General features: G+C 47.5%; 1 protein-coding gene across 2 annotated transcripts in view; it reads right to left on the bottom strand.

Moving 5' to 3' along the window:
• Positions 1-24,258, bottom strand: part of LOC144770668 (phospholemman-like) — a 349,743-nt gene that overhangs the window by 39,809 nt on the left and 285,676 nt on the right. For both annotated transcript variants that reach the window (XM_078655381.1, XM_078655382.1), the window contains exon 6: positions 9,590-9,639. In XM_078655381.1, the coding sequence (XP_078511507.1) occupies positions 9,590-9,639 (50 nt within the window). The remainder of the gene's footprint in view (positions 1-9,589; positions 9,640-24,258) is intronic.

Raw genomic sequence — 24,258 nt, 5'->3', positions numbered from 1 at the left:
GTCCGACTTTACACCAGGTCAGAGCAGGTGTTAATTTCCAGCTGCTAACGTGCCTTATTGCGTGTTTGTGTTCTTATCGTAGTTCTGGCTGGTCGTTGTGAATGTTGAGGTGTCATGTTTTCACGGGTTTTGCATGAGAAACTCCTACTCTGCATCTCATTAGAGATAGTTGCGGTGGTCCTCTGTGGCGATTTGTTTGGCGGCTGCTATCGCAGGTAAACCGGTGCTGTGGGCCGTTAGCACCAGCTTGTGAATGGGGTGGTAAATTTATCACGACTTTGGCTGCGATAAAGGGACGTTAATTTGGTGATAGCTCCTTGTGAATATGCCCCTTAGTTGTTGCCACTCATGCACTAATACCATTCACAGTCTGTTTCCAGTAAACTGATGGGACTGGTTTGTAATACTATCTCCCCCCCAGTCATCTAACACTTTCACGTCGTTTCTACTATGCCCTTCACATCACAATGTATTTGTTGGTTGCCAAAAATACCAGTGTTTCCAGTCTCGCTGAACAACCACTAACAGCGAGACATAATGTCTGGGTGGTGAAAGCATACAGTGCTTGTTTGATTATAGAAGCACTTGACCTCCCTGAGTAACTCTTTCCTATAGTGCTATTCCAGGGTGCTGGCTCTCTGGCCCCTCAACACCCCTCAAAGCAGCAATGAGCCTGGTTTCCTTTATAATTCAATAGGACACCATATGGCCAAGATAGGAGATGTTTATACCCAAATGTGCCTTCTGCCTTTGGCAATGACAAATGGGATGTACATCGAGAGTGTCCAATAACATCTGTTTCTCAAGATCCCTAGTTAATTTTAGTTTTAGCATCCTTACATATCCACAAACGAGCTGCAGTATGTGTCTCATCTAGTCTCAAGGACTACATATTGGCAGTTCTAAAACTACTGAAACAACCCTGAACAATTCCCCACACAATGTCTAACTGGGAAATACATCTATAGTCCCCTTTCTTTTTCAGCCTACCCCAAGTATTACGGTTTCCCCTATTAGGTCCTTAAAACTCACTCTACCTTTCTCAGGCACCTTACTATCCATTGTCCATAAGATTCTAGCATTGAACTCAACACAACCACAATAGTAAGATCAACTTGACTTGGCACAGGATTGCAGGTATAAAGGTACCAACCCTATGAGTGAAACAAAGTGGATAAGACCAGAGTAAAGGTCTGCAAATGAGTGAGACTGCAAATGTATGACGAAATTCCTGGGGCAATGTGCAAAATAACAGGGACTTTTAGAAGTTGACAGACAGGCCTTCAAACTGGTGGTGTAACTGAGGCAAGGCCTTTGCCACAAGGGTCCGTTGAATTATTTTGCACCCAAGGTGGCACCCATGGGCATGGCGGAACTTGGCACAGATGAAAACTTCTGTTCCATTTGAAGCATTTTTCTCTTCTGTTTCTCTCCTGGTTCCTGGCATGTCCCTGTATATCTGTGCCCCTGACTTCGCTAACTACCCCAGTGCTCTAGCCTCTTTGCCCCCCTCTTTACTTCAGTCCCCATTGACCCACGTCTCATGTGAGTGACTCTGGTCCCTGGGCCCAAAACCACCTGTCTGTGCCTCATTGTCCCAGGACACCCCATGCTGTCCAGGTCCTAAAAATGTAGACTCACAAGAGGGTGCATTTCCAAGGTCAACATTCTGAAAGTCTCTGTCGTTTGTGGAGTTTTCTCCCAACATGTCAAGAATTCTTTTTGTTTCTGCAAACATCCATCTTTGTCACCACTGCTCTGCCACACAGAAGTGCCACTGGCAGAACTATCATTGGGTGGGCCAGCCTAAATTGAGTGGCAAATCCAGCGCTATTCCTGATGCAATTTTTTCTGCCAAACTGATGCTCCCCATAGCAGAGCAGGCAGAGGCTACAACATCACAACACCATATCTTAATGATGCAGAGGTTGGGAGGGAGTGGGAATGTGGTGGCTACCTTTTTCTAACACATGTCCCGTCCCCTCCCTCCATGAAGCCGGCCACAAGCGTGGGAATCAGTGGCACGGTAGGCGTAGAGGACAGAGGTATGCATATGAGTGTGATTCTACATGAATGAGTGACGTGCAGGCTTACAAGGCTGGGGGCATGGCAAGGAGTAAGACTGCCAGCCTATGGAGATAGAGTATGACTGGAAGTATGAGAGAAATGCATGAGTCTATTTACACCCAAGGCCACAAGTGTTGTAATGGGTGAACCATTGAATCAATGAGCACAAACGAATGAGACTAAAATAGTATGTCATAAGTATGGGAATAAGGTAAATAGTAAGTGTGTGAGCTCAGAGGTGTGAGAATGAATGAGACTTCAAACGTTTGAGGAGTGAGATATTGGCCAATTGCACCATATACTATTAACAGGCAGATGTGTCAAAGGAAGTGCTACATCATTACACAGGAGTTAGACTGAGTGAAACCATAAGTGTTGATGGGCAAATGTGTGACAATGAATGGGAGTATGAGAGCCTGTAGTCAAAAGAGGAAGAGACGGTGAGACTCGAAGGGCCTGATTACAAGCTGCGCGGTATTAGCGGAAGGGGAACTCCGCACCCATAAAGAAAAATGGCCTGATACACAAAAGGCCTCCGCGGTCAACACACTTGTGGCGGAGGCCCCACAGTTGTGGGGGAGTCTCTGCGCTCGGGAAGGAATCTCCGCATTAAGATTTCTCATTGAGGAGATTCTGCCCCATGTGCGCAGATTCCCCCACGACTGAGGAGCATCCGCCACGACTGCAGAGGCCCTTTGTGAATCAGGTCCATACACCTTGCCAGTACTATCTGGAGCGAGGGGGCATATGTGGCAGAGGAAAGGGGAGGATGGGGCCTGTCTGGGAGAGCATTACATGCTCCCACGTACCTGAGAAGCTCAAATCCAAAGTTACTTAGAAGCCATATTTTCAGGCTGCTAAAATAGGGTCCGATGTTCCTGCTCCTGAGAAATCCAGATGCAAGAACACTGGGCCAGGCGTGATTGCGTAGAGTGTTGTCCCACCCAGGGATACTTCTCTGTACGACTCGTGATTGGCACCTCAGAGCATAAGTAATAAGAGAGGTTGTAGGTGTGATACACGAGTACAAGTCTGGATGTGCGGAATGAGTAAAATGGAACATGCATGATGACATGGGGATGAAGGAGAATATAACTATTGTAGATAATTGGGTTATTAGTTGTCTGGCCTGCACAAGTACTAGGCCCACAATTGTCTTTGCTGGGAAATAAGCACCCCATTGTAGCTCTCGACTCTCTCAGGGAAGCGAGGCAGAACGGTCCAAGGCCTACTCAGGGTAGGTGGTGTGGACTAGTAAGCCCCGTTCACTGGCATACAATAATTTCACTCAATAAATGATTGTCTTTTAGAAAAAGGAAAAGTACATTTATTACACACACACTACTAAATACTACACAATAATTTACAAATATGTACAATGGCATTGCACCATTACCTTTGACCCCCTAAAGAGGTCATACAAAAATATCAAGTAAGTCTATTTGCTTGGTCAAAATTCAAGAGCAACAAACCAAATGTTAAAATCATCATTTTGCACGTAAATGCAATCATCAAAAACAATAACCCTGTGTAAATGCACTTATTAATGCTAATACAACATATGCACTTTGAGCAATAATCCTTGTCAACATTATGCGAAAACAATTAAGCATTATTTATAAAAGCAGCCCCTAGAGAGCATTACATTGTAATGACATCATTGCACCCATTAACCTGGCCACTAGAGGGTGATTCAAGACATGTATCTACTTTACCCTAGGTCTTTCAGGCCACAACAACCGCAACCATAAACATAACCCCTAGGTGTGCAGCACTTTCAGCTGTAGAGCAAAGCCCCAGCATGGGGAGTGCTTGAAAGTATGATAGAAATCCTAGGTTAGTCACTCTTGTTGAGTCCCACCTAACATTGTTGAGACCTCGTCATCCTGGGGCCACCACAAAGGGAGAAACCACCAAAATCAGGGTCAAAAAGAGTGCACCATGACGAAGCCCCTCAGGGCAGTATGGTGTGCTCCTCTGGGAGCAGTGAATATCTAATAGTCGATTCTCCTGCTGTGCCGCGGAGAGATGCTGCATTTTCTGTGCTGCGCTGCTTTGTGCCATGCAGTTTTGCATCATGTTTACATCTCATTTGGGGGTTCCCGGTCCACCTGGGCACCCACAAGCCGACAAACATTGTGGGTAGCAGAAGGGAACCCATCTCCGGCTGTCCCGCAAGCTACCATACATCTCGCACCTCTGAGTGCAGCTGCAGGAGCCGGCAGCTTCTTTCTCAGGTAGGGTGTACTCTTCAGCAGTGGCCGCCCAGCTCCTCCAGACAAAGGCACTGGACGCAAACTGCACAGCCATCCTCTAACTTGGGGGGCAGGGAATGGGATCCTGGCCCGCATTTTTAGTAAAAATGGCCAGGGGGATGGGGTCCCTGGGCTAGTGGAATGCCCGGGGAGGGGGCCCAATGCATGCCGCCTCCCTGCAGTAAACAAATTCTGTGACAGGCCCTGGCCCACCCCAGGGGTATTATTTGGAGAGGCAGCAGAGCCCATGTGCTCCAATGTTAAGAAAGGTGAAAGGATGCCAAACTTTTAAAAGCCATAACTCGAGCCCCATTGAGCCAATTTTGATGATAGTGGGCTCACTGGCCCTTGGAGATACACACTGGTCCTGGTGTAAACTGGATAGAGTCCGTAGTCATTTAAGGGCATCAGGAGGTTCTTCCTTCCAAATATTCATGGTGGTCCCAGCAGTTACTGGGCAACCAGCCACGTTCCCTTTACCCTTGCTGCATCACATCAGCCTTATCTTAAAAGGCGGACACTGGCAGTAAACACATGCAGTCCATTTGCTACGTGATTTCTGTGGTTGAACCACCTGTAGTGAGACTCACCTGCAGTAAAAAGTCCAAAACCGGGTGATCAAAAGAGCAAAAAACCCAGGTGTAGTGAATGGGCGGCACCCAACTACAGCAACTATGAATTCACTCTAAGAATGAACGTAGTCTATAATACCTACAATCAGAAGTATGAGACTATCAGTGTAGGAGAACAAAGCTGTGAGAAAGAGTGATTGTGTACATTCCTGAGAATATGTGAAACTGTAGCTAGAAAGAGGTCCCAGGTGTAGGAATAAGTGAAACTGAAGAGTGAGGAGTTGGAGGTTTATGAATGGTCGATTTGTGCCCACAGCCAGACTAGTCAATGTTTAATGAGTGAGGGTGAGTACGACTTATATGAGGGAGAACAGAGATGAAGTCAAGTCAAGTCAAAGAATTTATATAGCGCACTACATACCCAGAGGGTCTCAAGGCGCTTAGGGAGGGGAGGAGGATTACTAGTCAAATATCCAAGTTTTCAGTTGTTTTCTGAATGCTAGGTGGTTCTGGGTAAGGCGAAGGTCAGTGGGGAGTGAGTTCCATGTTTTAGCAGCCAGGTAAGAGAAGGATCTGCCTCCCATGGTGGTCTTGTTGATGCGAGGTACAGTGGCGAGGGCTTGGCTGGAAGAACGTAGTTGGCGGGAGGGGGTGTAGAAGGACAGTCGTGAGTTGAGGCATTCTGGTCCGATGTCGTAGAGTGATTTGTGTGCGTGGGTTAGCAGTCGGAAAGTGATCCTCTTATTGACGGGTAGCCAGTGGAGGTCTTTCAGGTGACCAGAGATGTGTTCGTTGCGCGGGATGTCTAATATGATCCTGGCTGAGGCGTTTTGGATTCGTTGGAGTTTCTTCTGGAGTTTAGCGGTAGTACCTGCGTAGAGGGTGTTTCCGTAGTCCAGTCGGCTCGTGACCAGAGCATGGGTGACTGTTTTTCTGGTTTCGGTGGGGATCCAGCGAAATGTTTTTTTGAGCATGCGGAGAATGTTGAAGCAGGATGAGGATACGGCGCTGACTTGTCTGTTCATTGAAAGTGAAGAATCCAGGATAACGCCTAGGTTCCGTGCGTGGTCTGTCGGGATGGGGGCTTTTCCAAGGGCTTCCGGCCACCAAGAGTCGTCCCATGCAGAGGGGGATGTACCTAAGATGAGGACTTCTGTTTTATCTGAGTTCAGCTTCAGACGGCTGTGTTTCATCCATTCGGCAACTTCTTTCATTCCTTCGTGTAGGTTAGTTTTGGCGGTGCTGGGGTCATTGGTGAGAGACAGGATCAGTTGAGTGTCATCCGCGTAAGAGATGATGTTGAGGTTGTGTTGGCGGGCGATGGCCGCGAGGGGGCTCATGTATACGTTGAAGAGGGTGGGACTGAGTGAGGATCCTTGTGGTACGCCACAGATGACTTCAGTGGCCTCGGACTTGAATGGTGGAAGGCGGACTCTCTGGGTTCTTCCGGTGAGGAACGAGGTGATCCATTCAAGTGCTTTTCCTTGTATTCCGATGTTTCTGAGGCGTTGTAAAAGGGTGCTGTGGCAGACTGTGTCGAAGGCTGCAGAGAGGTCGAGGAGGATGAGGGCGACTGTGTCTCCATTGTCCAGTAGAGTTCGAATGTCGTCTGTTGCTGCGATAAGGGCGGTCTCAGTGCTGTGTTTTGCTCGGAAGCCAGATTGTGAGGAGTCGAGGGATTTGTTGGCTTCGAGGAAAGCGGCGAGCTGGTTGTTGACAGCTTTCTCGATAACTTTGGCCGGGAATGGAAGGAGCGAAATGGGGCGGTAATTTTTGAGTTCGGTGGGGTCCGCTGTGGGTTTTTTCAGAAGGGCGGTGAGTTCAGCGTGTTTCCAGCTTTCCGGGAAGGTGGCGGAGTTGAAGGAGCAGTTGATGACGTCTCGGAGGTGCGGTGCTATGACGGAGTCTGCTTTGTTGAAGATGTGGTGAGGACATGGGTCTGTGGGGGATCCTGAGTGGATGGAGTTCATCAGGCGGATGGTGTCCTCAGTGGAGATTGGGTTCCAGTCGATAAGGGTGTTCAAGGGGGGAGAATGTTCAGCATATGGTTGGGTGGGTTGGTCTTCGGGTTGGTTGTCGAAGCTGTTGTGGATGTCTGCAATTTTGTTGTGGAAGAATGAGGCTAGGGAGTCGCAAAGGGCTTGAGAGGGGGTGATGTCGTTGGAGTTGGCCGAGGGATTGGTAAATTCCTTGACGATGTTGAAAAGTTCCTTGCTGTTGTTGGCGTTGTTGTCGAGTCGGTCCTTGAATGCTGTTTTCTTGGCCTTTCGGATTAGTTGGTGGTGTGTGCGGGTGGCGTTTTTGAAGGCGTCCTTGGTGCTGGTGGATGGGTCCTTTTTCCAGGCCTTTTCAAGGGAGCGGCAGAGTTTCTTGGACTTCTTAAGATCATCGTTGAACCATGAGGCCTTCTTGCTGCCAGGTTTGCTTTGACGTTTTTTCAATGGTGCTAAGGTGTCGGCGGTGTTGGATAACCATAGGGTGAAGTTGGCGGCGGCTTGGTTTGGGTTAGAAGAGTGGGCTGGGGTGTTTAGAAGGAGCGATGAGGAGATCTGGTCGATGGTGATTTTGTTCCAGTTTCTTTGCAGAGTTGGTTGGAGGTGGTTGATGGGTTTCGGCTTGTTGTAGGTGAAGTGAACGCAGCTGTGGTCAGTCCAGAGGAGATCCGTAGTGTGGCTGAAGGAGACATGATTGCTGGAGGTGAAGATGGGGTCGAGTGTGTGACCTGCGATGTGGGTGGGGGATGTGACCAGTTGTTTAAGTCCGAGGTTGGCGAGGTTGTCCAAGAGGGTGGTGGTGTTGCGGTCGTTGATCTTTTCAAGGTGAAAGTTGAGGTCTCCCAGAAGGATGTAATCTTTGGAGGGGAGCGCGTGTGGAGTGATGAAGTCTGTGATGTCTTCACTGAATTTTGCGCGGGGTCCTGGTGGTCTGTAAAGGAGGGTGCCTCTGAGTGTGGTCTTGGGGTCGGTGTGGATCTGGAAGTGAAGGTGTTCGGAGTTGGCGAGGTTGGCGTCAGAGCTGGTTGTGATGCGGATTGATTTTTTATGGACGATAGCGATTCCTCCTCCAGTGTGGCCGGTACGGTCCTTGCGTGTGATCTTATAATCTTCAGGGATGGCAATGGTGATGTCTGGGGCGGAGGAGGCGTTCATCCATGTTTCTGTTAGGAAGGCGATGTCCGGAGAGATGGTGTCTAGTAGATTCCATAGGTCAATGGCGTGCCTGTGGACCGATCGGGTGTTGAGCAAGATGCATTGTAGGTGGTTGGGGTCGGGAATCTGTGGTGTGATCTTAGCGGAGTTGTTGACGGTGCCGATGAATTTGCAGGAGTAGCATGAGAAAGGTCCATGGGTGTGTCCAGGAGCGGCTTGGACGCAGTTGGGGGAGCGGCCGGGGTTAAGGGCTAGGAGGGTGGTGGCATCGTAGTTAATGCGGGGGCCAGGGGGTCTGGCGCTGGGCGCGGTCCAGGCGCGGACGGGCGTAGACGGGCTTACCTTTGGCGCACCTTCGGCGCGGCCGAGGCGCGTGGACGCTGCGCGTTGGGACATCTGACATTTAAAGGTTGGTGGAGGGGGCGGAGCGTGGGAGGGTCAGCAGCTGGGAGGCGGTAGCGGGGAGGAGGGGCGAGCCTGGAAACAACAACACGGAATACAAAATGGAGGTCAAAGGGGAGGCGAGGCAGGGGCAGTAAATAGCCTGAGTCACAGAGAGAGAAATCGGTGTAATGCAGTTGCTGGTAGAAGAGAGCAAACACACTCAAATATAACGCAGGGCGGGCGGCGCTACAATTTCAAGCGCTATGAGAGTCGGTCTGATAAATTGCGGAGCCTACGTAATTATAAGCAGCTTCTGATATGACACTACGCTAATGCAGCTGATCGCAGGCGATACCGTATAGTTCTGTGAGGGCTGCGATGATCACCAGGGCAGGCAGGCAGCAGGAGTAATGGGAGAGGAGCGAGGAGGGAGCAACCGGTCAGGAACGAGTCCGGGCGGTGAAGGAGTAAGATTGCAAGGGCACAAAGGGCAGAGGAATAAGAAAGATTGAAACATACATTTATCAGAACAGAGGTGGCCGCAAGAACTTGTTAAGTGTGTAGGGGCAAATGAGTGAGAATGAGCGAGACTGTAAGAGTATTGAGTAGTAGATGTGTGAGTGAATGGGACTCCTGGTGCCTGTGTCCAGAGGTGTAAGAGGATGAGGATGAAGCAGTACAAATGGGTGAGACATCCTCGTAAGACAACAGAGATAAATGAGTTTAGAGGGTCAGAAGAGCAGCGAGGTTGCCTGAATTAAATTCTTGAAGGAATGGCCGAGTCTGTATCTGCATGGGGTCAGGGATCTGTAAATTTCCTAGACTCCCCTAAAGTATGTGAGACAATTGCTATATGGGTCTAGAGGGCTTCAATGAATTTTACAAGGTACGTGATTTCAAGATGTGGTGCCTGAGAACGCCCACTAACAGCGCCCACAATTGAGGGGGCTCTCTGTCTTGTTGGAGCATCATATGCCTACTGGAAAAATCAAAGTGGGACATCTAGAGCTTTAACGTTCTAGGGCAGCAGCATTGAGACATTAAATGACTTCAGTAATGGGGACAATTGATGACCCAGATGACTGCGTAAAGCTACTCAGGTGGCAGGCCATAGTGAAGGTATCAGAGAAAGCATCTCAAAGAAGAGGCAGCTTCAACTTACGCCTGATGGAGGCTCTCAGAGTCCCCGCTTCCTCGTCAGGCTCACCGGTCCTGTGGGAAAAGGAGACAAGTATATGTATAAGTCTGAATCCAGCATAAAACACAGAAGAGACCCAATGCAGAAACCACTTCAGAAAGTGAATGTGACTAGAGAACAAACTGTAAGAAAGACAGATGACACAACTACACAGAAAGGCAGTAACATTGGGGACATAGAGGACATTCTGGTCTTTGTATTGTGGACGGACAATAAAACAATAACACAGGAGAGGGGAGAAACATAGCATAAATCACGTAAGTGGCATTATTACATTTCAGCCTGGAAATATCTGGATGTGGAATACATGTGATCGGAAAAAAAACTCCAGAGAGTATGTCAGGACATTGAAACTAGAAAAGAAAACTTCGCTAAAAACTCAGAATCAGCAACCAAAAGACATCCTCCACACAGTACCTAATGACCTGCACAAATAAGGAGGCAAAATCGAAAAGGCCACAAAAGCTGGTGAATGAAACAAAACAGACATAGTAGACCCCACCTCCCAAGAAAAAAAAGCAAACTAATCCTCCTTATTGTCATTAATCTACTGCAGAGCACTACCCATATAGGCAACAGAGGTGCTGATTAAAGATATATCAATAAATCAGGTTAGAAACATACATTTGAGACCTGCATTATGAAATACGGTAGAGGATATCAAGGATCCCACCAGAACTGTACTTCGGAAATACCCATAGTATGGGTGGCGTCCCAGCACACATTTATCAATTATGTCCTCACCCAAAAAGGAGTAACCAAACATGCAGCACCAACAATCTGAGGAAAAAGCTAAGGACCGCAGGCCTGCTACACAATGGGAATTAACTTTATTTTACATTTTTGGGCCATGAGTGTGGGATTTGGGGTTTATTTAAAAGCCCGAAAAAGGACCTCTAAGCATAGCTTTTTACCAAGCTTGTGACTTGTTCTTTGTGTTTTTCTAAAGCAGTATCAAGACTGTGTTCTTGCCGGGTATGTGTGACAGTTGCACAAGGCACTTTACTCTTGAATTCACTGCTGTGTGCACCTTTATAGTGCACTTCCCATCTGTGGCCTCAATGTTTTGTAATGGTGATGGTCAAGTGTCTGCACCATAAGTTCCAAGCTTCATTTCCACATGGAGACTCTATCAGGGTACTCAAGACTCTACCCTCAACAAAAGGTACCCAACAATTACCTGTGGCTAAGTAGAAGGTGAACTATCTCCCTTGAAATCAGATGAACAAGTTACCTACCTTTGGTATAACTCTTTCCACTGGATACTCCATCTAATTACAGATTACTCACCTTGAAATTTCCCCAAGTGCAAACTGGAACCGGAGCTTTTGCTAGCAATTGCTCCCAAGCGCAGATAGGTAGCAGCATCAGGCTCCATGGCAGCGTCACAATGTAAAGCCATATATAGAGGCGCCACCCTGGGCACTGACCACGGCTTACCTTTGAAACTCTTTCACACTCGTAGATTATTATTATTATTATTATTATTATTATTATTAAGGAGTTTTATACCGCGCCTGGTTACCCTTGGGCATCCCCGCGCTTATCCAGAAAGAGACGCCATGACACGCAACACAGGAATTAAGCAGGAAACAGATGGGTTTTTAACAGCTTGCGAAAGCGTAAGAAGCTTGATTCCAAGCGCAAGTGCAGAGGAAGGGAGTTCCACAAGATGGCCACGTTGATGGAAAATCTTCTGCCACCAGTTCTTGCCTTCCTTACCCTCATGACCTGCAGCAGATGTTGATGGTCTGAGCGGAGGGAACGGGAAGCCTTATAAGATTGAACCATGTCCCGTAGGATAGGTGGACCTTTCCCCTGCAAGATTTTATGGGCCATACAGAGTGCCTTGAATTTCACCCTCTCCCTAACAGGGAGCCAGTGCAGCGCCTTCAGCGCAGGTCGGGCAGACTGACGCCTGGGAAGATCCATCAGGAGCCTAGCGGCCGCATTCTGCACTTGCTGCAGTTTATTTAGGGTGGACTCTGGAGCCCCCAGAAACAATGTGTTACTAAAGTCCAGCCGAGAGATGATAAGCCCCTGGATGAGTAACCTCCTAGAGGCCACTGGGAGGAGAGGTAGGATCTTCCGGGCTGATCGGAGCAGCCCAAAGCACACGCCTGTGGTCTTTTTAGCGTGTGTCTTAAAAGAAAGGTCCTGCTCCAACCACACCCCCAAGCTCTTGATCTCCTGTTTGGGGGTGGGAGCCGCTCCCAGGCAGCTAGGCCAGCTGCTCGGAGATAAGGAGGGAGGGGAATTCCCCAGCATCATCAGTTCCGTTTTGGAGCCGTTAAGCTTGAGTGCTGAGCTACACATCCACGTGAAGATCTTATCCAAACACGTGTGCAGCTGGTCGGGATGGTAAGCCGACTGGGGAAGCCCTACCACCAGCTGGGTATCATCAGCATAGCTGATAATCTTGATACCCAGGGGCAGTATCACACTCTCCAGGGGGCCATATAAATGTTAAATAAGGTAGGGCTCAACGATGAGCCCTGTGGCACACCACACTGGAGAGGGACCGATGATGATTTCTCGTGGCCTTCCCACACCTCAAACGTCCGGCCATCCAAAAAGGACGCAAACCACTTCAGGGCCGTCCCAGAGACCCCCGCCAGCCGTTGGAGAAGCACCTGATGGTCTACGGTGTCAAATGCCGCACTGAGGTCCAGGAGGATCACTGCCACCGATCCCCCTGAATCCAAAATGCTCCTGGCATTCTCCACGACTGCCAGCAGGGCAGTATCAGTCCCCTGACCGGGGCGAAAACCCGTTTGGGAGTCACCCAGAAGGGAATTGGACTCCAGGAAGCCCGAGAGGCGACGATTCACCAACTTCTCCGCCACCTTGCTTAGGCCGGGGAGCAGGGAAATAGGCCTAAAGTTGGCAAGGTCAACGGGGTCCAAGTTAGGCTTCTTCAATAGAGCCTTGACAACCGCTCCCTTCCAACTAGGGGGCACCACTCCTTGGATAAAAGATAAATTTATCAAATCCGTCACTGGGCCACCGATGGTGGGGGCTACCTGCTTAAGATATTTCATAGGTGCAGGGTCTTTAGGGGAATCACTTTTCATGGTCATCAGAACTGTGAGAACTTCTTCCACAGTGACAGGGCCTAAGGAAACCAACCCCGCTGGCCGCACCCTGGGCTGAGACTCTGGGTTACCACCAGAGGGGGTCTCCTCGGCTAGCCGAGGGAGAGATGCCAAGATGTTATCTATTTTGGTTTTGAAGAAGGAGGCAAGTTCGGAGCATTTCTCACGGGGGTCATCGTGGATGACCTGAGGTTCGGGAGTTTTAAGGAGTTCTTTGATGACCCTAAATGATTCTTTTGAGGAGTTGGCCGCAGAGCCTATTCTCTCCTCAAAGAACACAGATTTAGCTACCCGAATAGCAGATTTGTAGGTACTAAGAGCCGCACGATATTCTCTCCGGCTCGTTTCGCTCCAATCTTTCCTCCAGGTCCGCTCCAACCTCTTGCAGCCCTTCCTCAAAGTTCTCAGCTCCAATGTGTACCACGGCGCAGATCCCACTCTCTTACCCCTGGTAAGTTGTTTCTTCTTGGGGAGGAGAGCATCAAGCGAATTGGTGAGCCAGATGTTTAATTTCTCATCGGCAGCTAACGGATTGGACCCAAGGGGAGGCCGAGACGCCTCCAGATGTACCGCCCAGGTATCCACTGGGAGCCTGGACCAAGCTCTTTCCACGGTGTATACCCTGGGGGCCGATGCAACTGGGACATCAAACTGCCACTGGGCAGGCACCATAAAGTGGTCTGTCCAAGGCAGAGCCAGCGCTGGGAGTAGATGCGTATCGATCGTGACAAATTACAAGAGAAACAGTGTGCGAAATCTGACCATTTTGGGACCCTAAAAGTTCACTTCATAGACCAGGGAGAAGGGAGGGCAGCGAAGTCTTGTGGGTAGATGGAATGCAAAATACTCCTCTTTTGAAAAAATACCCATGCACCGGTACCGGGACTCGAACCCTGGTCCGTGTACACAGGTTTCCAGGGTAGTCTCCCTTTAACGCGGAGGGCGCGTCACCAATCGACCCACGTGTGCCTCTGAACCAACCACCGGGGGTTTGCTCTTAAGCCACTCCCCTCACCCCTCCCGGCACACCCGGAAGGCAGCAGCCGAGTAAGTAGGTGTTTCACGGGGAGCCGCGGAGGTGAAAGTAAGTCTCTCTTCCTTCCCGTTTTTTCAAACAAAAAATGACCATCGCCGACTCTAAGTCTTTGCGGGGCTTGGTCCCGGCTTAATGTTGTACGGCTTTGGTTTTTGATAGACTACCACCGCGTGAAGATGTCCCGCGTTGCCTTTTCCGACGGGGCATGATTCCGCCTCGAATGCGGTGGGTGTACTCATATTTTTCTAAACTTTGTAGGGGGGTTACCTTGACTACCCATGGTGATTGATATTCTCCACTTATGAGTCTCATAAATATAAATACCATCCTAAGCACTGCAATTTGTCCAACCACATCGTTTTATAATGGTAAAACGCACTACTCGCCATGATTGACACAATCGAGGTAGTGAGATATGCTCGCCACATCGTGTGGGCGGGCAGTCTATCTCATTCAGGTACAATTAACCTCTCGATTTGGGGCAACACCCCGTGTCCTGGCACGATACTACTTAATTTTGACGCCATAAACTGTAATCAACAGTGATCAGATGTGCGTCTGACAAAAGAAAATTATTGGCTAATTTCTTTTCATGTATGTTTGTCTGTCTGTCTCCTTTTCATTTACAGGTTTTTGTATTTTTCACTACTGAATTTGTAGTGATTAAATCAAAAAAATGTCTTGATCCTCATCACTGTAAATATTTTTTCACACTTCGAGCCTCCAGGGAGGGTGCGCCTTAGCGCGCGCACACCACCGGAGGACTTTGGTTAAGGTCCTGACGAATGCTGAGCAAAAAGCAACTGACAGCAGAAACATGTTGACCATTGTTTATTATTGACCAGGATCCCGGTTCCTTAATTCAGAACCCGCTGGAATCCGCCCACTCTGTTTTTATGCGATGCAGGTTGGTCTATATTAAAGACTTTTGTAAAGGCACAACCTTGCATTTTTTAATACACTCACACCTTCACTATTAGTCACCTCCTAATTTCGGCACTGGTACACTCACCACATCCTGCTCCGCTGTAATCAGGCGTTGTAGCACGCTGGGGGGACATTCGGTCACCCCAGCGGGGACCCGATGATGAAGCAAGTCACCAACTAGTGGTGAGTGAGGGTCCTTCTAAACAAATAAGGATACTCTTTGTTTTGAGCACATGGTGACTTTCAGGCCCTTTTGGTTTCTTCCTTCAAATAGGAGCCATCGGGCATACAAAGGGAGACAGTTTGCTTTCTCCTGCTGGGTGCCAGCATGCAAGTGTGAGTTTTGACCACATCTGCGACACTAAGCGGGACAACATCACTTTTATGTTTGCTATATATCTCAGTCACTCCTTTGTTGCTAATATATAATTATTTGGGGTATAGGAGTGTCCTTTGATGCCCTTCCTCTCTTGTTGTTATTGATAGGTAGAATGTCCACCAGAAAGAGCATTACTTAATGTAAGTGACTTGTTCTTCTGATTCCCCACCTTTTGAATAGATACCAAAGCAGCACCTCCCAACAGGTGAAGGGTCTGAGGGAGGGACCGACACCAGGAAGTCCTAATGGACCAGATGCGCAAAAGGGCCCTCCCTTCGGACTTGATTTCCGGGACAGTAATACCTGGTGATGGTATGTACACATGCCAATGACACAGCCTGGCGGATGTCCAACACAGAGTACCTCTCACCAATGCCATAGTGGCGGCCTTGACTGGTAGAATAAGACCAAAGGTATTTGAGAGGCTCCCTTTTAGCCAATGAAAAGCATGTTATATTATGCAGGATGAACAACCTACACAAGGTTCACTTCTGAATCACCTTTCCTGCTTAGCGCCAGCAAAGTCGATAAAAAACTGTTTATGCCCTCAGTAATCAATAATGTGTTTGATGCAAACCTAAGGGCTTTTTTTAGGTCTAATCGATAAAGACTCTCATTCTCCTTATGGGTGTGTCACAAACAAATAAATTGCTGCAAAATGCTTATTTTTGGGCCAGAGAGGACCCAGGTTGGCAGTTCGGGCTGGGCTGTTCCAATGAGGAGAAGGGTCAAGACTAACTTACATAGGGCTAGGTCCAAACTGGGGTGGCACAGTGAGCAAAAGAACAATGGATTTAACCCAGATCTCTTGACTGGGGCTGAATGTTTGATTTATTCAGCATTCCGTCCATCATTTGTTGCTGCAGCAGACCAAAAAAAGGCAGGGATAGTGATGGACGGTCCCACATGGAAGAGAGACATTTCCTTCTGTAGAAAGCAAGCGTGAGTTTGCAACATCAATTTGTCAGGGAAGAAGGTGGTATACAGAGGTTGTACTGAAAGGGCCTCTAGTTCACTAACACAGCACAATGAAGTACTTTCAAAGAGATGTTCATAAGTTCGAAGGGCATGCACATCAGGAACACGCGGCCCACATTTGCACATCAAGGACGTAAAGGTCATGTTAAAAGTCCATGTTAAAGTCCCATTGGAGTATAATAAAGGGAACATGAGGCCATATATGTGAGCCATTTTTAGAAACACATCACAACCAGTGCTTGAATAAGGATGGTTGTTCAGGAAGATGTAGAAAGGACAAAAGGGCTAACAAATATCATATAGCAGCGCAAAGCCTTGCTGGACCAGTGACGAAACAAACATCATGACATGAAACAACTTGGCATGAAGAGGGTCAACCTGATGGTCTCTGCACCCGGCCATTAACTCAATGACCAGAATAAATGGATTTATAAGCCAGGCCCGAGCTGCAAGAATAACATCCAATATGTCTGCAGGCAGATCAGACTTGAACGGAGTCACTCGATGTCTCAAATAGAGATACACCTTGTGGAGATTCGGGTGCATGACTTACCCTGTTGTAGAGGCAGGAGGAGCTACTGAAGAGGTAGTCAGACTGGAGGAAAATGCTCAGGCTCAGCAAGACAGAGTACCGCATTCTTCTAGTCCAGTCCAGGGCTACTAGGAAGAGATGAGCTTGGTCCTACAGACATTCTTCAGCACTCAGGGCAGAAATGGTGTGGAAACCACGGTGGATGGTAGAGTTCCACTGCAGGCAGAATGTGTCTCGCAGGGAACCTCAAGACAGAAAGTGCATCGCACACCTCTCGCCCACCGGGTGAGTATGCCTTAAATAACCTTCGGATGCAGATGGCACATAGCTGCCAAGTTTCCCAGTTTTATACTGGGTCAAATAAGACTGCAAGTCCCAGATTTATGAGACAGCTACGGACGGTAAAAGTAAACAAGCAGGAGAGAGGTTGTGGTCGATTCTCGGCGTAGGTAGTGCCTTTAACAATAACATGTAAAACACATGACTACAGTTGCAGGAATGTCATTATATATACACACATATATTCAGTGCTTCAGGGATTTTCAGTCACCACAGTCAGGCAGTTCACAGCGATAGACTAGAGAAGGTTCTGAATTTCAGGCCTGGTGCTTCTGGCAGCCAGCTCCCTGCGGGTAGGGGCTTTCACAGAATAGAAGATGGCACTGGAGGTACACTCACAGCAAAGTGCTGCTTATTAGAGCAACCCATAGCTGAGTCCCAGGATTCGGGCATAGCAACCTGCCATCAAGGCGCTTTTGAGGTTGGCTCTCTGTTTGGGCAGGGGTTTTGTGTTGGTCCAGAATGGTCCCCTAAAGGAAGTCACCAGCTTCCGCATTACCTACAAAGCTGAAGGACTGCAAATGTAATGTCCTGATGACAATGAAGCACTCTGTCCTCTCCTGCACAGTATGGACTATTAACATCGACAGACATCCATCTATAGCGACAACACAGAAAGAACTGAAAAGAGAACCTGACAAAGGACTCTCAGAGGTGCGGGTTTGGCTAGAATAGCCTCACGAGGTAGGGTTACCCAGGAAAGGGTCCTAAAGCCAGAAGGGGTATTGATTGGACTACGAATCCCACAATGCACTGGGGAAGCTATCCAGAAGATAAAAGATTGTGGAAGCAGGCCTGCGCGTACTACAGCGGGAGACTTCTCAGGATTAGTATTGGTAGTCACAGCCTCCTGATTGCCCCATAGTTTATGTGAGATATATTATACGGTTATGTATGTAGGACTTGACCTTCGCCCATGTACCCCATCTCTGGTAAGTCCATTAAGGGGCCCCCTGTCATTCTAACAGGACTAGTAAGGAAATGCATTGGGCTCTTTGGAATGACAAGATACGCGGGGGCACCGCGGCTCCTGTTTGTTTCATAGCTAGAAAGACTTCCCATTACAGAGCAACTCTACATAGGGCCCTTAAGCAACCGCTTAATACATTCTGGTTGCCTTACAAACCTGTTTGTAATATTTGCCCAGCACATCCACTCCCAAACCCTCTAAGTACAAGAAATACCCTCTTACACATACACAGTACTGCATAACCGCGCATACAAGGCGGATCCTGGATTGTGTGTAATAATAGGCCCTCCTGGGGCGACCTTCACACCACCTGGTGTGGGATGGACCACAGTCATGAGTGTCATTTCACGTCACCAGGCTGCCAATCCAGTGTATATGAGTCTGACCTTGCGGGTGCAGTGAACCAACCCAGGTAGGCGCTTTAGTCCCGCCCTCTTGCGTTTATCACATTTCACTCCAAGCTTCAGGAGCTTCCAGCAGCTTCTTGTGATTTATTACGTCCATTTCTATTAGGACAGCTCCCAGGGGTCCCATTGCATAACGGGGACTAATTCAATTCCAGCATCCTAGCTAAGAGGCGATAATGAGTTTTTTTATTTTTTTTATTTTTTATTTTAATTGAATTGATTTCCCATTACCATTTTTTTCGTTGCTTTTCTTACACTATTTGTATCTCTTCTCTACTGGGTAGATTCATACATTCAGATGCCGCCTAGAAAATTAGGATCCAATGTACCTTTCAAGAAATAAATGCCTTTAGTTTTGTGAGATAAAGAATTGAGTGCTTCTGTCTAAAGGGCCTACCCTCATGTTGCATTGTATAGTGAACACTCCAGTGTTTCCACCTTAACAAACGACAGAGTTTATAGTGTACACTTTAAAACTATTGTAAACATGTTCATAAATCAGGACAGGCCTTGTTGACCGGCTAAATAGCAACATTCTGACGGGTCTTTAATATATTTGCAAATCATCTCCACTGACAATCATTATATGTAAATATTTCTCATACATATTCATCGCGGATGTCCTAAGAGCTTGACTGGATCTATGCTATTTGGTGGGTTTAAGAGCCGCACTCTTAGATTGAATGGATGGATGAATAAGTAATCCAGGCTCTAGAGCGGCAGGGGCATTACTTGGAGGTCTGGTGCTTGTCTGAGACATGCATGTTCCAGTAATGCCAGCTCAGCTGCCCTTGCATTACCCCAGGCGTCTGGTGCATACAGAGCAGCAGCGCAGTGGCACGCGCATGTCTTAGCTCAGGATGTCCCACATACATCCAAGGAGGCAGACCCATGCAATGTGTTTTTAGGATATCCACTTAAGATAAGGACATATGTTGGACACACCAGCTAAAATACCTTTCTGTAGTCCTCAATACCCAGCGTTATGAGGCCACCATCTGTCTTAAAGTTCAGCCAACGCTGTGTACCCCACTGTTTGGACAACCTTTGTATGGCTGTCATATGGCAGTAGGCCTTACTGATGCTGAGAAAAAATACACACGTGTGGTCTCCTGCACATGAGCTACAAACACAGCACACGTGCAGCGCACAGGCACAATGCACTGAGTCACTGATCACGGGGTGTGTGCTTGCAGGTGACCTGTGACAGCTGTGTGCAGGTGTAGGGGTCCCCCATACCCTTTGCAGGCAGCAGGAGGGCCCCATCGAGTTTTGTTAGGCCCCTGGGCCCAAACCTCCCACCTTTTGAGTAACTTCGCCTTCATTCGGGGTCATAGGGTCGCAATCTACCGCCCATCCTCTGGGGGGCGACTGGTACCTAATGTGTAGATTGTTTTAAATATAACCCATGTATGGAGGATGTAAAAAAACAATGGGGCATATTACCAACCAATAGAGATCATTTTTGTCTCTAACTTGTTTAGAGACAAAAATTATCGCCGCAAATCGGCGATTTTTATCGCAGATAAACCTTGCTATTAGTAAGGTTTATCGCAAATGCGATAAAAAACGGCCGCAATGCATGAATATCGCTGAAAAGTCAGCGATATTCATGCATTATCGAGCAAATGCTCTTAGCCATGTTATCCACCTCCCATTGGTTAACATGGCTAAGAACTGCTCAGGGCAGGTGTTAGCTTTTGGAGATATTCGCGCCTAGCGCGAATATCTCCCAAAGTTGGTAATAGGAGATAGCGATGTTAGCGACTGTTTCCAGTCGCTAACATCTTGGCACGCCCACTTTGCATGTCATTAGTGATAAATATCACTGACATGCAAAGCGGGGCCCAAGATGGTCGCTATCTCCTATTGCTGTCGCTAACTGGTGTTAGCGACAGCTTGGTAATAGGGAGATAATTTTATCTCCGCTTTCTTGGCTTTTAAAGCCAAAAAAGCGGAGATAAACCCCCTTGATAATATGCCCCAATGTTTTGTGTAGGCACTCCATACAATATGATATAGATGCATCAGTGTATGAAGTCAGCTCATTTATCAAAAGCGTCTCTAAACGTTCTCAAGGGCTTCGAGCTAGTAGGAGATAACCCAGTGTATACGATACATACGTGTATATTATATGCCTTTCCTAGATATGGACGATCCCTTGGAGGTGTTGAGCCTTTTGTCTCTTACCTTCGCTTCCAGCTATTTTCTACCTTCAGCTGAGTGTGCACAGAGGAAGGTTAGCATAGAGGGATTCCTTTGATTTCCCTGCGGACCACGCTGTCTCTGCTACCTCTGCTGAGACAGATGCGGCCCCTGGGAATACACGTCCAGTTTCCTTTGCACCGTAAAAGATGTCACCAGAGACCGTCGATTTCTGGAATGAAAAAACACGCGCGCTCCTCAGACGAAGGGAACGCGTCCACAGGGAAACATGGCCTCCACGGGGAAATGTGGCGTCCGCGGGGAAACATGAAGTCCATGCTTGTGGACTGGTGTGATGCGTGGACGGAGAGCCATTGCACGAGCCCTGTGCAACTGAACACAAAACAGCCTGCTTTATTTTCTTGCTCTCCAAAATTCCGCCAAGAGAAACAGGTGGAAATCTGATATTATTCACAAATTTCCACTCATTAACCCTAAAAAAAAAATGCCAAACATAGGCAAGTCTATGACACGTGTGAGACCAGTGACAACATGCAGATGACTAACTACACAAGCTGGAAAGGGGACACTGTGCAACACCTTGGCCCGTATTATGTATCGGGTGCTCTATTCACGTCTGCGCCAAGGCGTACCTTTGAGCAGGTGCACTGGGCGCAAACATGAACAGTGTGCCTGATTACAATGAATGAACCGCTCTTAGAGCAGACGTGAACACATGCATTACTTGGATAAAAGACGGTGTTGTGGATGGCTATGTGAAGAATGAAAAATCTTTTCAAGGAGGAGCGGCTAGCTATGAGCAACCAGTGAAGCACTTGAGGGGATGGAGTGATGTGGAGTATAGGGGCACATGAAGAAGTTGTCCTCCTGTTTTATTCTGTATTTTGTAGTTTTCACAGAAGGGTCAGTGGTGCACCCAGGTAAAGTCTGATTGCACAGTCCAGATGCAACAGAACTAGGTTTATGGTTTCCTGCACATACTGTGAAAAGTCTAAGGGCTTCAATGCGTTGAAGGGCTTGCATGGTGAACTAAGTGCTTCCGGTAACTTGGTTCGCTTTACGGGTCAGTCATAGGTAGGAGTCCATGATCGTTCCAAAGTTTCTTACTTCAACTGAGGCGCCCAAGCCAGATAGTCGTGGCTTGTAGTTTCCTCATTGTTTGCATGTGAAGGTCTCTGTTTTGGTTGAGATGACTTTCTGATGTGTGCCTAGCATATAATGGCCCATGAGGCAGAGGTGATGATTTAGGTCAGAGGAAGGTAAGCCTGGCGGGCTCTCTGGCGTGAGGAGGATCTGGGGGCCGCTAGCACAGGTTATGGCACAGAACATAAAGAACAGAGGTGAGCACAGAAAACAAAACTTTATAAATAAATAAATAAACAGAAAAATGAGAGAGCCCTGAGACACTGCAGAGTCAGATTGGAATGGAGTTGACAAGTATGGCAGTGTGGTCTCAGAGTTATTGCCATGACTTTGTATCAGTATTGCTAGAGCTGTTCAAGCACAATGGCCAATAGTCCTTTGGTACTGTGGTGATACAATACTCCCTGTTGTCTCTGTTCTCAAAGCGTGACACAGAGAACACATCGATAAGTATACCATATAAACGAGAGATCACTGCTACACCAGACTCACAACTGATAATAAACCAGGTAAAACAATCCAAAGTGATCAGGAAACCCAGACTGGATTTTCCATTTAAGTCCCCAATGGGCGCTCCAGACTGAATAATCTATCACCTCTGAATCCTATCTGTGAATGTCTTTTTTAAACAGACCTCTAAATCCATACTGTAAATAATTTATCGTAGGCAGAGTTCTGATTTTAGACTGTGAATAATCTATCCTAGGCAGAGCCCTGATTCCTGAATGTGAATAATCTATCCTTTGCAGAGCTCTGAATTGAGATTGTGAATTATCTATCCTAGGCAGATCTCTGAATTGAGACTGTGAATAATCTATCGTAGGCAGAGTTCTGATTTTAGACTGTAAATAATCTATCGTAGGCAGAGTTCTGATTTTACACTGTGAATAATCTATCCTAGGCAGAGCTCTGATTCCCGACTGTGAACAATCTATCCTAGGCAGAGCTCTGATTCCCGACTGTGAACAATCTATCCTAGGCAGAGCCCTGATTCCTGAATGTGAATAATCTATCCTTTGCAGAGCTCTGAATTGAGATTGTGAATAATCTATCCTTTGCAGAGCTCTGAATTGAGACTGTGAATAATCTATCCTAGGCAGAGCTCTGATTCCAGACTGTGAACAATCTATCCTAGGCAGAGCTCTGATTCCCGACTGTGAACAATCTATCCTAGGCAGAGCTCTGATTCCCGACTGTGAATAATCTATCCTAGGCAGAGCTCTGAATCGAGACTGTGAATAATCTATCCTACGCAGAGCTCTGATTCCCGACTCTGAACAATCTATCCTGGGCAGAGCTCTGAATTGAGACTGTGAACATTCTATCTTAGGCAGAGCTCTGATTCCCGACTGTGAACAATCTATCCTAGGCAGAGCCCTGATTCCCGACTGTGAACAATCTATCCTAGGCAGAGCCCTGATTACAGACTGTGAAAAATCTATCTTAGGCAGAGCTCTGATTCCAGACTGTGAACAATCTATCCTAGGCAGAGCTCTGATTCCAGACTGTGAACAATCTGTCCTAGGTAGAGCTCTGATTTCCGACTATGATTCCCGACTGTGAACTATCTATCCTAGGCAGAGCTCTGATTCCAGACTGTGAACAATCTATCGTAGGCAGAGCCCTGGTTCCCGAATATGAACAATCTATCCTAGGCGGAGCCCTGATTCCTGACTGTGAATAATCTATCCTTGGCAGAGCTTTGAATTGAGACTGTGAATAATCTATCCTTGGCAGAGCTCTGAATTGAGACCGTGAATAATCTATCCAAGGCAGAGCTCTGAATTGAGACTGTGAATTATCTATCCTAGGCAGAGATCTAATTCCCGACTGTGAACAATCTATCCTAGGCAGAGCTCTGATTCCCGACTGTGAACAATCTGTCTTAGGCAAAGCTCTGATTCCCGACTGTGAACAATCTATCCTGGGCAGAGCCCTGATTCCCGACTGTGAACAATCTATCCTGGGCAGAGCCCTGATTACAAACTGTGAAAAATCTATCTTAGGCAGAGCTCTGATTCCAGACTGTGAACAATCTGTCCTAGGCAGAGCTCTGATTCCAGACTGTGAACAATGTGTCCTAGGCAGAGCTCTGATTCCAGACTGTGAACAATCTATCCTAGGCAGAGCCCTGATTCCCGAATATGAACAATCTATCCTAGGCGGAGCCCTGATTCCTGACTGTGAATAATCTATCCTAGGGAGAGCTCTGATTCCCGACTGTGAACAATCTATCCTAGGCAGAGCTCTGATTCCCGACTGTGAACAATCTAGCCTTGGCAGAGCTTGGAATTGAGACTGTGAATAATCTATCCTTGGCAGAGCTCTGAATTGAGACTGTGAATAATCTATCCTTGGCAGAGCTCTGAATTGAGACTGTGAATAATCTATCCTAGGCAGAGCTCTGAATTGAGACTGTGAATAATCTATCGTAGGCAGAGCTCTGATTCCTGACTGTGAATAATCTATCCTAGGCAGAGCTCTGATTCCCGAATATGAACAATCTATCCTAGGCGGAGCTCTGAATCCTGACTGTGAATAATCTATCCTAGGCAGAGCTCTGAATTGAGAATGTGAATAATCATTCCTTGGCAGAACTCTGAATTGAGACTGTGAATAAGCTGTCCTAGGCAGAGCTCTGATTCCCGACTGTGAACAATC

The sequence above is a fragment of the Lissotriton helveticus genome, chromosome 7 (assembly GCF_964261635.1).
Source record: "Lissotriton helveticus chromosome 7, aLisHel1.1, whole genome shotgun sequence".
NCBI lineage: Eukaryota > Metazoa > Chordata > Amphibia > Caudata > Salamandridae > Lissotriton > Lissotriton helveticus.
Note: the sequence above shows the minus strand (reverse complement) of the source record. Positions and strands in the feature narration are given on the sequence as shown.